General features: G+C 35.8%; 1 protein-coding gene across 1 annotated transcript; it reads left to right on the forward strand.

Annotated features, from left to right (window-relative positions):
• Positions 1 to 1,032: 1,032 nt before the first annotated feature.
• LOC122031852 (FIP1[V]-like protein) lies at positions 1,033 to 13,684 on the forward strand. Its single transcript, XM_042591038.1, has 9 exons — positions 1,033 to 2,122; positions 2,977 to 3,227; positions 6,314 to 6,440; positions 6,516 to 6,584; positions 6,669 to 6,809; positions 7,154 to 7,258; positions 7,448 to 7,743; positions 9,174 to 10,899; positions 12,847 to 13,684. Exons 1-9 carry the CDS (start codon positions 1,136 to 1,138, stop codon positions 13,429 to 13,431), a joined length of 4,287 nt encoding a protein of 1,428 aa, XP_042446972.1. The 5' UTR covers positions 1,033 to 1,135; the 3' UTR covers positions 13,432 to 13,684.
• The last annotated feature ends 687 nt before the right edge of the window (positions 13,685 to 14,371 follow it).

The raw sequence follows: 14,371 nt of genomic DNA on the forward strand, positions 1-14,371 counted from the left end.
TACCTACTATGACATATATGGTTCATCACGTATGAATGATTTATTTATAAGAGAAAGAGGATGAAAAGAGACTACTTAAAAAAAAAATAAATTAAATACATAGACCTTTGAATAATTAATACTTTGTCCAATATGATTCGCTGTTCAAGGTGAACATTATACATTTTTTTATGATATAAAAATAATTACATATAAAAAAGGAAATGTAACATAAAAAAGACTCTACATATATTTTATCAAAATGCAATTTAATTAATTTTATTATATAGAAAATATGAATTAATAAAATTCGAGGATCACATCCATATAACAAATATATATAACAATATGTAATTGACCTCACGAGTATATGGTGAAGTACAAACAACTAAGAGGATTATAATTCGAATTCTAATGGAGATAAATATTGTAGAGATTAGTTTTGTTTCTACGTGAGCATAAGTTAAGCTAAGGATGAATTAAAGAGTATAATTTTTGAATCTAAACTTATTATAAAGATTAAGGATAATGTGATATGTAAAATAATGTTGCTGTAAGATAATGGGGGAAGGTAGCAACTCTTCAGCCGGTGTAAGATAATGTTGCTGTAATAATTTATGTGATCGATTTTTAATGTATGTAAAATACATGGTAGATTATCTGATCTCATACAAACGATAATTATATGAAAAGAAACTTTATTTATCTTCTTTCCAAATTGCATAGGACAACCATGTAGAAGTTTCCGATTAGGGGTTTTTTATTTTATTTTATTTATCAGATAGACGATTACTGTAACTATATTTAAATTATTATTTTTAAAAGGTATAATAGCTATAGCCTATGATCGGTAAATATATTTATTTTAAAGAATAGTTGGATATATAATTTTAGATAATAAATGAAAAAGAATCATTTTTGACGAGGAGCGTTTTTTTTTTTTTTTTTACCCAAAGCATGGAACCAATGGTTAAGCTGGTTCAATTGTGAGTATGTAACCGGTGTCATATTGGGCATCGTTCGAGGGAAGTGAAAGCTTTGCTTGCGACCCAACAGGGAAGATCCCCTCTGTATCTATAACGCCACCTCGGTGGACTTGGGGTTTCCCGTCTGTGCATATCCGATCCGAACCCAGAGAGAAAGAAGCCGTTTCGATATGGACGACGACGACGATGACGAATTCGGCGAGCTCTACACAGATGTCCTCCATTCCGTCGCCGAGTCCGTCCCAGCGCCACTGCCCTCCGTCTTGTCCCCTGGCGGCCGTATCGATCCTCTCCTCCACGCCGAGAAAGACGATTCCGATGGAGGCGATCCGGACGGCCGCTTGTTTGTCGCGTCTCGCGCTGATCCCTGCGCAGAATCCCCTTCATCATCAAAACGCGCTATACCGCCGGCCATGGCAGCTGCGGGAGACGTTTCGGAGGAGGATTGGATGCTTGGCCGCGCAGCCCCGGTCGTGGATTCGACAGAGAATTGGAACGACGAAGACGACGATGGAACCCTATCATCGCGACAGGCAGAGGTCGGGGCCCCTAGTCCGTCCATAGAGGGAGAGCCTAGGGTTTTGGAGGAAGACGAAGAAGAAGCTAGGGTTTCAGAATTTCAAGAAGGAAATAATGGAATTGGTGTTGACAAGAAGATTAGTGCACCGGAAGACGGGTTTTCATTGTCCGGAGGTGGAATAGGGCAGAATTTGGAAAATCTCGATCAAACCCTGCACATCCCTGGACTCTCAGCTGGCCCAGCTTCTTCTGGACTTTTTGCTGGCATCAACAACGAGGAGAGGAAGCCATCACAAAGCGAGGATTGGGACAGTGACAGTGAAGACGATCTCAAGATTGTGCTGAACGATAGCAATCATGGTCCTCTCGGGGCTGAGAGGCATAATCTAATTGGGATAGATGACGATGACGATGGAGAAGAGGATCTGGTTATTGTCACCGATGAGGACCAGCATCATCGCCTCCCCACCATGGAGGAGCAAAATTGGAGTGAAGATGCTATGCAGCCGGCAGGTGATGGGGAGAGAAAAGAAATGTCGGATGTAACTAAAGTAACAGGCACTGCTGGAGCTGCACCAGGGGCAAGGATAGGGTACAGCAATCTTGGTTTTCATACCCAGCATCATTCAATGTTCAAGGTTGTTCCTACCACATTAGTTCATGTAATTCAGGTGTAAACTAAGTTTATGAGTGTTGATTGCTAGTTTTTGGAAGTGGTACGCACACTAGCATGTTGCATAAGCTTGAGAATACATGACTAAAATATTTTGGCAACTCAGATTGAGTTTGTGTCTCTTACTTTATGCTATTTAACAACTAAAGAATGCTCAAATAACAGTAATGTTCCAAATGAAAGATAACAAGCCACTCAAAAGTTCCAAAATTCTCAGTTATTTTGGTTGCAATTATGCATATTGCTAATCTAATATTAATTTGATAGGACAGCCAAGACTATTGGGAATTAGTGACAGGAAAAGCCTTTTTACTGAATCCGAATAGATAAGCCTTTTGGCACAAATCTGACTATTTTATATCTTGGGTTCAGAATTCTTGACGTTCACTTGTTTTTGTCTATTCGACTATTCTTACTGTTTATATAATATTGATTCGCTGAGAAAAGAAAACTTGAAATGGGACAGAGAAAAAAGACTATCAAAATCATATTTCCAAATAGGATCCATCAATTTGGAACCCTCATTCTGTTTGCCAGAAAGGCAATTAAACAAGAAGAATAATGGCATGATCTTTGTGAATAGAAAGAGAAATTATGCACGTTGGCCTAGAATTTGATTAAGTTCCTAAAACTAATAATTACACATTTTTGCACAAATTTTTCCTTGCCAAAGAAATTTCTTTTGTTGTGTACAGTGAATTTAATGTCTGTGAACTTAGGTATATTATTTAAAGAATGATCATTCCTTGAATTTATCAACAATACGCCATAGATATTGTGGTTTATTATTTATCTAAATTAAGATTCTTTCTTACTCAGTATGTAAGACCTGGTGCAACACCTTTACCTGGCGATCCTGCAAGTGGCATCCCAGGTATTCCAGGTTCTGCTCGTCCTCTTGGCCCAGCTCCTATTTCCAGTCAAGGAAGAGGTGATTGGAGAGCTGTTTCTGGTAGGGGCTTCCCTGGTGCTCCCAAAAGCTACAATACAAACTTTGGGTTTCCTGCTTGGGCTAATAGTTCAGCCCGTGCCTTTGGCATTGGACTGGATTTCACCCTCCCTTCACATAAGTAAGATTGTCAGATGTACTGTGCAATAATTATAATTTTCTTTACCAAAATTTATACTGTTTGCTGTTGTGATGGAAGCATTGAACTTTCTTTCTTTTTTCAATCCTTAATAGAATCTAATAGTTAAGACTTTTATTGAGCCAGTTAATAGATTCTCACTATCAGATATTCTCTCATTTTCATTAAATTCCTTTTTCATCTCTAGCATATACATACCTTTTTTTTGTTCATTGGTACTAAATTTACATTCAAATAATTTTAATATTCAGTTGAGATGCTTTTATCTAATTATATATTCGTGTTTGGTTTGTAGGATTGTTTTTAGTTTTTCATTTAGAAGAAAAAGAGGGCTCTAAAATGAAATAGGAAAAGGAAAACAAGAAGTTTGCCTTTGCCTTTTCAAATGAATTTTTACAACAGACCTTTGAATTCTCCATAATAGGGAAACCTATTTCACTTTTTTTTTTTAAATTTATGTGCACACATTTTATTTATAAAATTCGTATCAAGCATATCTTTACAAACAATTTCCCTTTTGTTTAAGAAGTTAATGGAAAAGTGGGAAAAATTTCTCCATCAAATACTAAGGTGTGAAGGGTGTTTCCTAAGGAAATAAAGTGAGAGAAAATGTGGCACTTTTCCTCCATTTCCCTTAGAGAAAAAAGGGAAGAAAAAAAAGGTAGTCCGGTGCATGAAGTTCCTGCTAATACGGTCCCGGGAAGGGGTTTATTGTATGTAACTTTACTTGCTTTGCAAGATGTTGTTTCTGAGACTTGAGCTCGTGACCAACAAGTCATACGACAACAACTTCCCGTTACGCTAAGACTCCCCTTCAGAAAAAAAGAGGAAGAAAAACATTCAGAAAATTCCCTTTATATTGTTTCGTGTGGTATTTTTTTTTTATATTTATTTTTGATAAAAGTTTTGAAATTTAAGTCTTTCATCCTCTTTTCTTCCCTCTAAGGCTACAGTAGGATGGAAAATATTTTGAAATCCTTTTCGTATTTTTCCCTATCCTTTTTTTTCCTAGTTATTTCATTGAAACAAGGCATAAAGGTTACACCCACCACCATTTGCCTCAATATCAAAGCTATGTCTTATTTCATTTGTGAGCTCAGTAATTGCTTCAATTGTCTTCGACAACTAATCCTACAATTATGGTGTGAATAAAAAAATGAATTTAGTCTCATATGATATGCAAGCTTTAAAACCAGAGATGAAAGACACATGAAAATCCATGTTGATGTCATATCATTTATGGCATCATGACGTGGAGTTAGTAAAAAGTGAAAGATAAAATGCTTAAAAAATATTCACTGGTTTGTGTTCATATAGGTGTTTGTGGAAAACATCTGTCATTATTTCAATGTTACTATGTCATCTTCTCATCAGGCCATGCTATTCCCAATAAATTTTGGTTGGTTATATGGATCTTATCCTTCCATTGGACCAGATTATGTCACTAGTGTTATTCAAATATTAAATCACTTTTGCTTACATTAATTTGAATCTCCTTTGCTCTCCTTACTCCTTTCACTTTTTAACCAGGTTTTTAAGTGTCCAATTATATAATTTGTGGGTAATCGTTTAACATGCCCATGTAGTGTGATCTGGTCTCTCTCATTTTATCATCTACGAGAATCACAGTATTGGTCCCTTGTAGTAGTATTAGATTTTTTTTTATATTTTCTAGTAAGTCATATCCATCTTAGCATTCTATCTTTATCCAATTATTATTATTATTTTTACTGTGATGATTTCTTAAATGCCCAACACTTGATTGATTCATCAAGTATGATGAATGGTATCTCAATTTAATGATTTTTTAAGCATTATAGTTTTTTAATAGTTTGAGTTTCATGACAATCACACAAAATTTGAAACCTGATCTCCATTTTAACCTTCCACTCTTTATGTTATATCTTCATACATCAAATGTATCTAAACGGAGATTCATATGTATCCATCTTAACTATTTTATGATTTTCTTCTCTTTACATTGACATTTCTTCTCATATATTTAGTTTTAGTTTTAATTTACCTGAAACATTGAGTTTTTTTTTTTTTCACAATTTAATGGTTTATCGTACCCATATTTAATTAGCATAATGTCGTTTACAAATAACATACACTAATTGGACCTCTCTAATATATGATTGATTAGTCGTTTTAGTACTCTTGTAAAAAGATATGGGCAATCTCACTTTCAATAGCTTTGTTTTTTCATCATGATACATGCACTTTACCACATCTATATTTTCACTAGCTACTATTTCCTCCTTCAACCCACCAAAATAATTTTTTAAGTTTTTTCCAAGCCAATAAAACTTAAATGTAAATTTGCTTTTTCTATAATTTCCATCTTTTTTCTTATTAAATAAATGACATCTATTTTTTATTTTTAGCACCAAACGAAATTGAGTTTTCAGAAATATTTACTTCATCCTTTATTCTTCTCTCAGTAATTCTTGAACAGGCTTCATTCTATGTCTCTTTTAACTTAATTATCTAACAATTGCATCTCATAACAATGAAGCCTGATCTCATTATGTGGGATCGGCTATATGAATCATTTTACACCACCATTGAACTCTATCTCTTACTATATCATCATCTATACTTAAATACATTTTATTTTGTTTTATTGTTGTTAACCAAGTTTTTTTTGGTGTTTCTCTTCCTCGTTTGATATGCGTGTTTGTCATAATTTCACAATTGCATCTCATATCTATTCTTATAAATTGGTACTAAATTTGTTCTCTATTTCACTTATCTAAACTTTGAAGAAAAATTGACGGAAGTATATCTTAATCTCCTAAACGTTTTCAAACTTCAGCAGAAATATCAACTGGAGATACACTTCTATGATCCTACCATACTTGCTTCTATGCCAGATCTAGTGTATAGTCTCCCATATGTTTCCTAAATTGCTATTCTGATTGTGATTAACATGTAACACCTTGTTTCTAAAGTAAAATTTTATACATTTTTTTGATAATCTTCCTTCTCTGTCGATTGTGTGAGCCATGAACAGTGCCACCTGCCTCCCTTGTGATTTAAATGCTTCCAAATGCTCTATTTTTCAGGACAGTTTTTGATGTTGACATTGAGAGTTTTGAGGAAAAACCATGGCGATACCCTGGGGTTGATATGTCCGACTTTTTTAATTTTGGATTGGATGAAGATAAGTGGAAGGATTATTGCAAGAGGCTGGCAAGTTTAAAATCCTCTTATTCCTTAATACATACTGTTGAAGTACACTATGTTCCTAAGTTTTTTGTTTTGCAGGATCAACTTCGTTTGGAATCAACCATGCAAAGTAAGATTCGTGTATATGAGAGTGGGCGATCAGAGCAGGCATATACAAATACTAGACCATGCATAAATTTGCTCACGTCATACTTAAACTTAATTATTGATAGTTTTTTAATTTTCTCTCAGGAATATGATCCAGATTTACCACCTGAGTTGGCTGCGGCAGCAGGTCATGATATTTCTGCTGATAATGGGCATGGAAAATCAGATGGAGAATCAAATTTTACCGGTCAAGGACGAGGGCAGTCAGTTATGCGGGCACCATTAGTATGTTGCACTGTCACTCAACCTTTGTATTTAGAACTTGTTTGGATTAGGGGATATTTGGAAGGGATGAAGTGGAGTAATTAATTTTTTTTCTTCTAAAACCTTATCCCCACTAGTTCTCTTCTTTTCATACTTGTTCAATTTTTTCTATTCCAGGAATTCTACTCTTCTTTCCCTTTCGTCATATTTCCATCTCTGCCCCTACATTTTTACTATCTTCTTCCCACTTATGCGTTTCCAAATAAGTTAGGAAACCAATGCCATTTATTTTCTTTAAATATTCTGTTAATATTCTCATTGTTATTAGTATTTGCTTTGTCACATTATTACTTTTTGATTTTTAGCCAACTGGGAGAGCAATACAAGTTGAGGGTGGTGGGCATAATGAACGACTTCCTTCTATAGATACTAGACCGCCTAGATCACGTGATTTGGATGCAATTATCGAGGTAGTTTCATGACTTACGTTTTGCAGTTTAATGCTAGATTCATTTATTATATCTACACCTCATCATTGACAATTACAAAGGTTATTTATGATTTTGTACATCCAAATAACCCACACTAGTTTCTGATATATATTATTTCATAGTTGTAGACTTGAAGGTATCCACATACTAAAATTGCCTTGTCAATAGATTGTGCCGCAGGACTTGTTTGATGATCCAAGAATGCACAACTGTGGCCTAGAGAAAAAGGAGAACAGTGTCGAAAGAGATGATATAAGTTTTATTGAGGCTAAGAAGGATAGAGGAAGCACTGAATCAGGATATACAGAACACTTTTCTCATGCTTCCAGTAACCACAAGGAAATGACCAGGAAAACCCTTCTTGCAAAGGAAAAAGATGAATCAGCTGGTGATCACCATCATAATTCTAAATCAAGAAGCCCTCCCTTTCATGATCGAGCATTAGAGATGCATTCAGAAGAAAGGTATGCTGTCATTATTCTAGCAGATCTGATTATGTTCACTGCAGTCAATTCAGTGAAGTTTGCTTTTTCCACACATCTATCCACAATCATCAGTAGGAAACAATGAAACATAAGGGATTCATGGCTAAATTAGTTAACATCTCCTTTCAAATTATGAATTTTGATGTCTTCATAATTTAAGTAATACTTTTGTTATCAACTTATTATTCTTAGTTGTATCTTGTAACACTAATTTGATTTTCCCTGTGCTTTATCACTAGTTTGATTTGATAAACAGAAAAAAATCTGTCTCCTTATTTGTCTTTTGTGGTGTTATTATTATGCCAAGCTTTCCTATTTTACATTTCCATTGATCAAATTCACAATTTTGGTGTGTATCCGGCATTGGCCTTCCTCTGGCATCTAAATGCTCGATCAATATTCATACCTTGGAACAGTAGGAAATCATTTTATTTGATATTATGTGAAAAAAAAACTTTACCAACATGATTAAGCCATTAAGAAGACAATGCTTTTGGTTAAATGACAGGGAAATAGGCTGTGTGTATCTATATATATTTCCCATTTGTCAATATGTAAGTAATTCTTTATGATGAGAATGCTAGTAGAAACAGTTGATAGTTGATCTTCTTTGTGATTCATTGTTCATAACTCACTCATTATAGTTTCGACGTGAGACCTTTATCTTGTGAAACAACTGATTATTCACACAGTACGTACTGTGAGCATAAAAAAAATCAATTGTTCTGTTTCTTTCAGAGAAAAAAAGGATTTTTCATATAATTAATCACTAATAGATTGGTGAATCTTCTCTTCAAAAGCTAACTGTAGAAGCTACTCCAGTATGCTTCATGCAGACAAAGCAGTAAACAAAGTGAAAGAGGTTGCAGCAATAGGGAAGGAAGGTGTTTGATCTACTTCAAAAATATAAAGTGGATTATATGTATACATGAATTTAAATTAGTTAGCTTAGAGATAGCAAGGTTAGTAAGCCAATACAATTATAGGTTTCTATCTCAGTAGATCATACTTGATGTATTGTTTATACTATCAGTTTAAGATTCAGGATTGAGTCAGCATTGTCCTAGCTATAGTTGCTGCAGATTCATGTTTGTATCAATATTACACGTCTTTCCTCATTTGGCAGGAGTATTACAAGTAGCAAACCAACGTATGACTATGAGATATTGATTATTGCATTTGCAAATGTGATAATATTTAGCACAATGTCCCATGTTTTCTGCTCACTAAGTGAGCACTGAAATCGATAGGAAGAAAGCAATTCTGTCTATGCATAGTCTTTCATGGCTAAAGTAAATACCATGTTAGCAAGTTATTGATTTTTTTAAAGCTTGCACCAAAGATGATCTACTTTTTATTCAGGATTCTATATCTCATGGACACAGCTAACAGCAGTTTACTTACTTTAGGTTGTATTCAGAATCCTCGTCTAGAAGACACCTCAATGCTCGTGAACAATCAACTGATAGCATGTCTAGTCAAAGTGCCCACTCAAACAGACATAGTGATCAGCAAAAGGAAACTTTGCTTGATAACTCTGAGGTTAAGCAGTGTTCTAAAAACTCACTTGTTATTGATACTGCAAGAGAGCTCAGTGTTGAAGAAAAATCTAGCAAGCAGGATGAAAGCAGCGTCGAAGAAAAATCTAGCAAGCATGATGAAGGCAGTGTTGAAGAAAAATCTAGCAAGCATGATGGACTTATTGTGGCTGATAGCATGGAATTGGAGGAGATGACATCAAGTTTACATGTTTCTAGTGAGACTGGTGCTGATGATAATTTGGTCCTCCCAAGCAATACACAAAAACTTAGCTCACAAGTTGAGCCTTTGATGGTGTATGACACTGGTTATGATGATGGGTTGCAGAATAGTGATAATAGTAGAGAAAAATCTGGTGACAGTAAGAATAATCACAGACAGACAAATGGTGAAGTCTTACATGAAGGACATTCAAGTCAGACAGGTTACTCAAAAAGGCTCCAGAAGGAAGATGAATCTAAATTCTGGCGGAGAGATGAATCTCACATAGACGATAGACAAAATAGAGAGAAAAATCATTCTATTTCTATAGAAAAGGAAGATGCGTCTAATTCTCATCAAATTCATCTTCGAGGTAGAAGCTATGAGAAGAGAAAGGAATCAGAATCTTCTACCAGTTCTTGGCAAAGAAGAGAGGATAATATGCATGGTAGACAAATCAAAGATGATTTAATGAGGGCGAACAATGATGAGATGTTGCCAAGGAATAAGAGTAAGCTAAAGGTTAGTGACAGAAACCGGAGAGATGAAGATCATTCTAGAAAGCATGTTGATGGTGAATGGAGGAGCCATAGTAGAGATGAAAACTTGAGGCATAGGGAGAGGGATGATCTGTTGATGAGTCGTCGTGAGAACAAGGATGTTCCTCTCGTGAAGAAAAAAAGAGACGAAGAATATTTGAGAGGAAAAGCTGATAGATTAGATGGTTTCCAAAGTCACAGAGCTAAGGAGGACTCTGGAAGAAGGAAACGAGAAAGGAATGACCTACATGGCAACAGGAGAGAGTCTGAAACTAGAATGAGGGATAAGACTGAAGATCACTCGTCTTCTAAGCGTAAAAAAGATGATAGCTGGCGCCAAAATAGGGAGAGAGAGGATAGGCAGCGACTTAAACCTCATGAAATTGCATTAACACAGAGGGAAAGCGAAGAAGTGCAGGGAACTGTAAGTAGTGGGCGAGTTACTGAGAATAAACAATTGGGTGGTAATGGTAGGAATAGGGATGACTCAAGATCTATTAGTTATGATAAGGATTATCAAGAGAAGGAAAGGAGGCGGCACAATGAGTTGTCGAGGAGGGATCGTAGGGAAGATGGCATGTCTCAGAACAGAGGACGTGGTGATGCATATACAAATGAAAAGCATTCAAATGCTGATGAAAGAAGCTCCAGGCACGAAAGGCTGCACCAATATGGTGACCGCCACCATACTGCTGAGGGCCAACAGATGCACAGGGAAAGACAGAGAGAAAATACAAGTAAAGCCAGAGATGTCGAGAACAAGCAGCAGAATAACCAAGTGCTTGGGAAGAGAAAACATGATGACTGCCCCTCAAATGAGAAGAGAAAGCATGATGACTGCCCCCCAAATGAGAAGGTATATTTTGTCTGTATAATACTTTTAGCCAATGATATAGAATTGCATATAAGTCAGAAAGCTTTCATACGGGTCAATTAGGAAATTCTGCAATTTCTCCCAACTTATATTACCACAGAAGCAAGTTAACTCACTGAAACTACAAAAACTCAGAACAATCATATCTATCAATAAGCAGCCTGTGCAGGTTGAGATTTGTCTCAGATATTAAGCTTGTATAGTGCAACATGAAATGCTTTGAGTCGAAGGACTATTTATTTTGGGTGGGATAATTTGATTTACTAACCAAAAGAGCATTAAGATTTTTTAGCGAATTATGACCAAAAGTACTATCAACCTATTCATTTCTCCCTCAATTGTTATGTAATTGCATTTGGATTCTTTCTTGATAGAGCAAGAACTGTCTATTCAGTTTTAATAAGGTGCTATTGAATGATGCAAGTTAATCTCCAAAATATAGGTAAAGCATGCTTGATTTAAAATTTAATAATCTGCAATTCACAGTTTGCAATCTAGAGTAGCAGTTCCTCCTCTTTACCTATCTACTTTTTTTTTTTTCCTGAAAAGGATGTTTGTTTTATGATATTGTGAGAAAATTTTATTTTGCTCCCATAGTTTGCTGCCGTTTTGATATGCCCCCAGAGCTTATAAATTGCAGTATACTTCTATAGTTTCAATTTATTTCATAGTTTCAATCTATTGATGAAATGGTCCTCTGCCCCATTAAATCCTTACCCATCCGTTTATCTCTTGGCTGTAAGCTAATTTATAAGTTTGCACTCCATAAATTTAAAATTTAAACATATTGAATCACTAACCTAGAAAAATTTATTGGGACTCAAATTGTGGGGAGGAAAGAAACGTCACTATTTGGCGACAAAGTTTATTTTGCATGCAGTCTGGGGCTCCATTTTTCTTTTAATAGGAGCTGATTTGCGAATAAGTTTGCAGCTATTTTGTGTAACACAATGTTAAGTTACAAGGCTCAGACCTATTTTACAAATTACCTTAAGCTCTAAAAATTTAATAATTTTACGATTTTAGAGTCACAGACTGATGTTACTACTTGTATTGAAGCCAAAAACCTAAAAAAGCTTATGGTCTCTTAAAATTTAGTCGCAAGCTGATTTTAAAATTAGCTTGTGCCCTGGAATTTGGCACTAAGCTGGAAGAAATAGTTGCAAGTCGGTAACACAGGGTTGTGACTTAAAAAATGTTAGAAATCTTAAATTTATGGGGAGCACAAAATGATTTGTAAAAAATTTACACCCTAAACCTCAACACTATGCTGACACAAAATGACACTAAGCTAATTCGCCAATCAGTTTGCAGCCAAAATTTGTAACAATGGACTTTTCTAGGTTGATGATGGCTTCAACACTTAGTATAGGATCATGGCTTAAAAAAGCTATTGACTTTATGGGGCACAAGCTTCTTTGTAAAACAATTGTGCCCTGGAATTTGACACCATGTTGGAACATAATAGTAATTCAGATTAACTTGCAATTGCATTTTGAGAGACCAAGATTTTTTTTTTCTTTTCACTTTTGACATAAATATAATTCTTAACATGAGTTTGTTATTCTGAGGATGCTGAAAATCTTGAATTTATAAGGCGTTGTAACTTGGAGAAATGGACAAGTTAGGACTTAACGAGGCGGGTATATTTCAACAATAGGTTGAAATTAAGGGATAAAAAAATGACAATTTCAAACTCTAGGGACATTTTGAAAAGACAGTAAACTGTAGGGGCAAAATGAATTGGTAATAATGTAACCAGCAACTAAAAAATCCACACTGTAAAAGCTAAATAGAATTGCTCCAACTTTGGGGAACTTCTTGTCTTGATCCATGATATCTTGTTCAAATTAGTTGGATTTGAGCACACTAGCTGCCTCCTACCTAGCTCATTTTCTGACATGTTTACTAAGTACTTGCCCTTGCCAGGTCTATAATAAAGATTCAAATAAGAATGAGAGCAACATCTCTTCCACAATTGTCGCCAAAGCAGATCCACATCACAATAAACATGAAGACACCCCACATATTAACTCTTCAAGGAAACAAGGGGATGATGAACCTGCCTCAGATGATGAGAATCAAAGTTCTAGAAGAGGACGATCCAAATTGGAACGCTGGACCAGCCACAAAGAAAGGGACTACGATGCCTTCAATAACACACAGGCATTATCTACTTTGAAAGAGAACGTTGAAGACAACATGGTTGATACAGTGCAAGCAGATGAATTGACCAAAAATGAACTTAACAACATTACTAGTGAATTGGATGTCAAGGGCGATGCTGGACAAATTGTGGATAAGACAATTGATGACCAGGATCGCCATCTTGATACTGTGGCTAAGCTCAAGAAACGAAGTGAACGCTTCAAGCTTCCTATGCCAAGGGACAAAGATAATGGTTCAAATAGAAAATTGGATACCGAAGTGCAGTTGCACAATAATGAAGCTGGTGTTGATTCAGAGATAAAGTCAGAGAGACCAGCCAGGAAAAGGCGGTGGACTGGCAGTTGATTAGGCATCTAGGCATCTCTGCATCTCGACAATGGTCCCTTTATGAAATCAAAGTCATTCTCATTCAGAGAAGAAGATAGGCGAAGCTAGTCGTATGCTTACCATCGAGTATTGTACAATTTTCACCTCTTCATCTCCTTCTCTTGGGACCAAAAATGATGTGAAGATAAACAAAAATATCGAGAGGAAGAAAGAGAAGTGCCACTAGTTGTGTTTTTATTGCATATTTGGATATGTAACTTTAAACACCTAAGATCCTGGACGGAATTCTTTTTTTCCTTTTCCCTTTTTCCTGCAGCAGTTTCTATGTCTTGTGAGGTTCTGGACCTTCCGGTTGGTTGGAGGAAGCCTACTTGTCTCGCTTCCAGGCTCATGAAGACATGTTATGCCAACGTTTGAGGAGTTACTTCATTTACAAACACATTCCAAGCTTGGAGTTGGAGGTTTAAAGTGGAGAACCGTTCAGTTTCAGATGAATATCATCAAATAATTTGGTTCACTACTTTATGGTGTTTCCTTGGACGTTTGTATTATTTTACTGCCACTCTGAGAATCCTGAAGTTGGCTGGAGACTAATCTAAGATGGCCAGATTTCGCCACAAGTTGTGCCTATCTGAATGCATCAAGTGCTCACTGAATGTACGCGTACTTGATGAATTAGATGTGGGATCATCCTCATACAGTTTGCAGGGCGCGGCTCTTCTTTACCTTTACAATTTTTGTTTTAAAAGAGATGATCTTTATACAGTGAAGGTTCTCCAAGTTGTGCTTGAAACACAGTTGGTCAATGCTCTAGACAAAGTTGGAGGTGGGCGAAAAATTTTCTATACGAGATGGTAGTTGTTTTAACCCATTTGTTGCCTTATAATCCTTCCTGTAACCGAAGCAAAACAAAAGGGTCAGATAAAGAAAAGGAAATAGATCATTCTTTTGACAGTAA

Source organism: Zingiber officinale, chromosome 11A (assembly GCF_018446385.1).
Source record: "Zingiber officinale cultivar Zhangliang chromosome 11A, Zo_v1.1, whole genome shotgun sequence".
Classification (NCBI taxonomy): Eukaryota; Viridiplantae; Streptophyta; class Magnoliopsida; order Zingiberales; family Zingiberaceae; genus Zingiber; species Zingiber officinale.

Coding starts and splice junctions, on each gene's coding strand:
- LOC122031852 (XM_042591038.1), top strand. CDS start 1,136: ATGGACGACGACGACGATGACGAATTCGGCGAGCTCTACACAGATGTC. Junction 3,228..6,313: donor TTCACCCTCCCTTCACATAA/GTAAGATTGTCA, acceptor TCTATTTTTCAG/GACAGTTTTTGATGTTGACA. Junction 6,441..6,515: donor AGGATTATTGCAAGAGGCTG/GCAAGTTTAAAA, acceptor TTTGTTTTGCAG/GATCAACTTCGTTTGGAATC.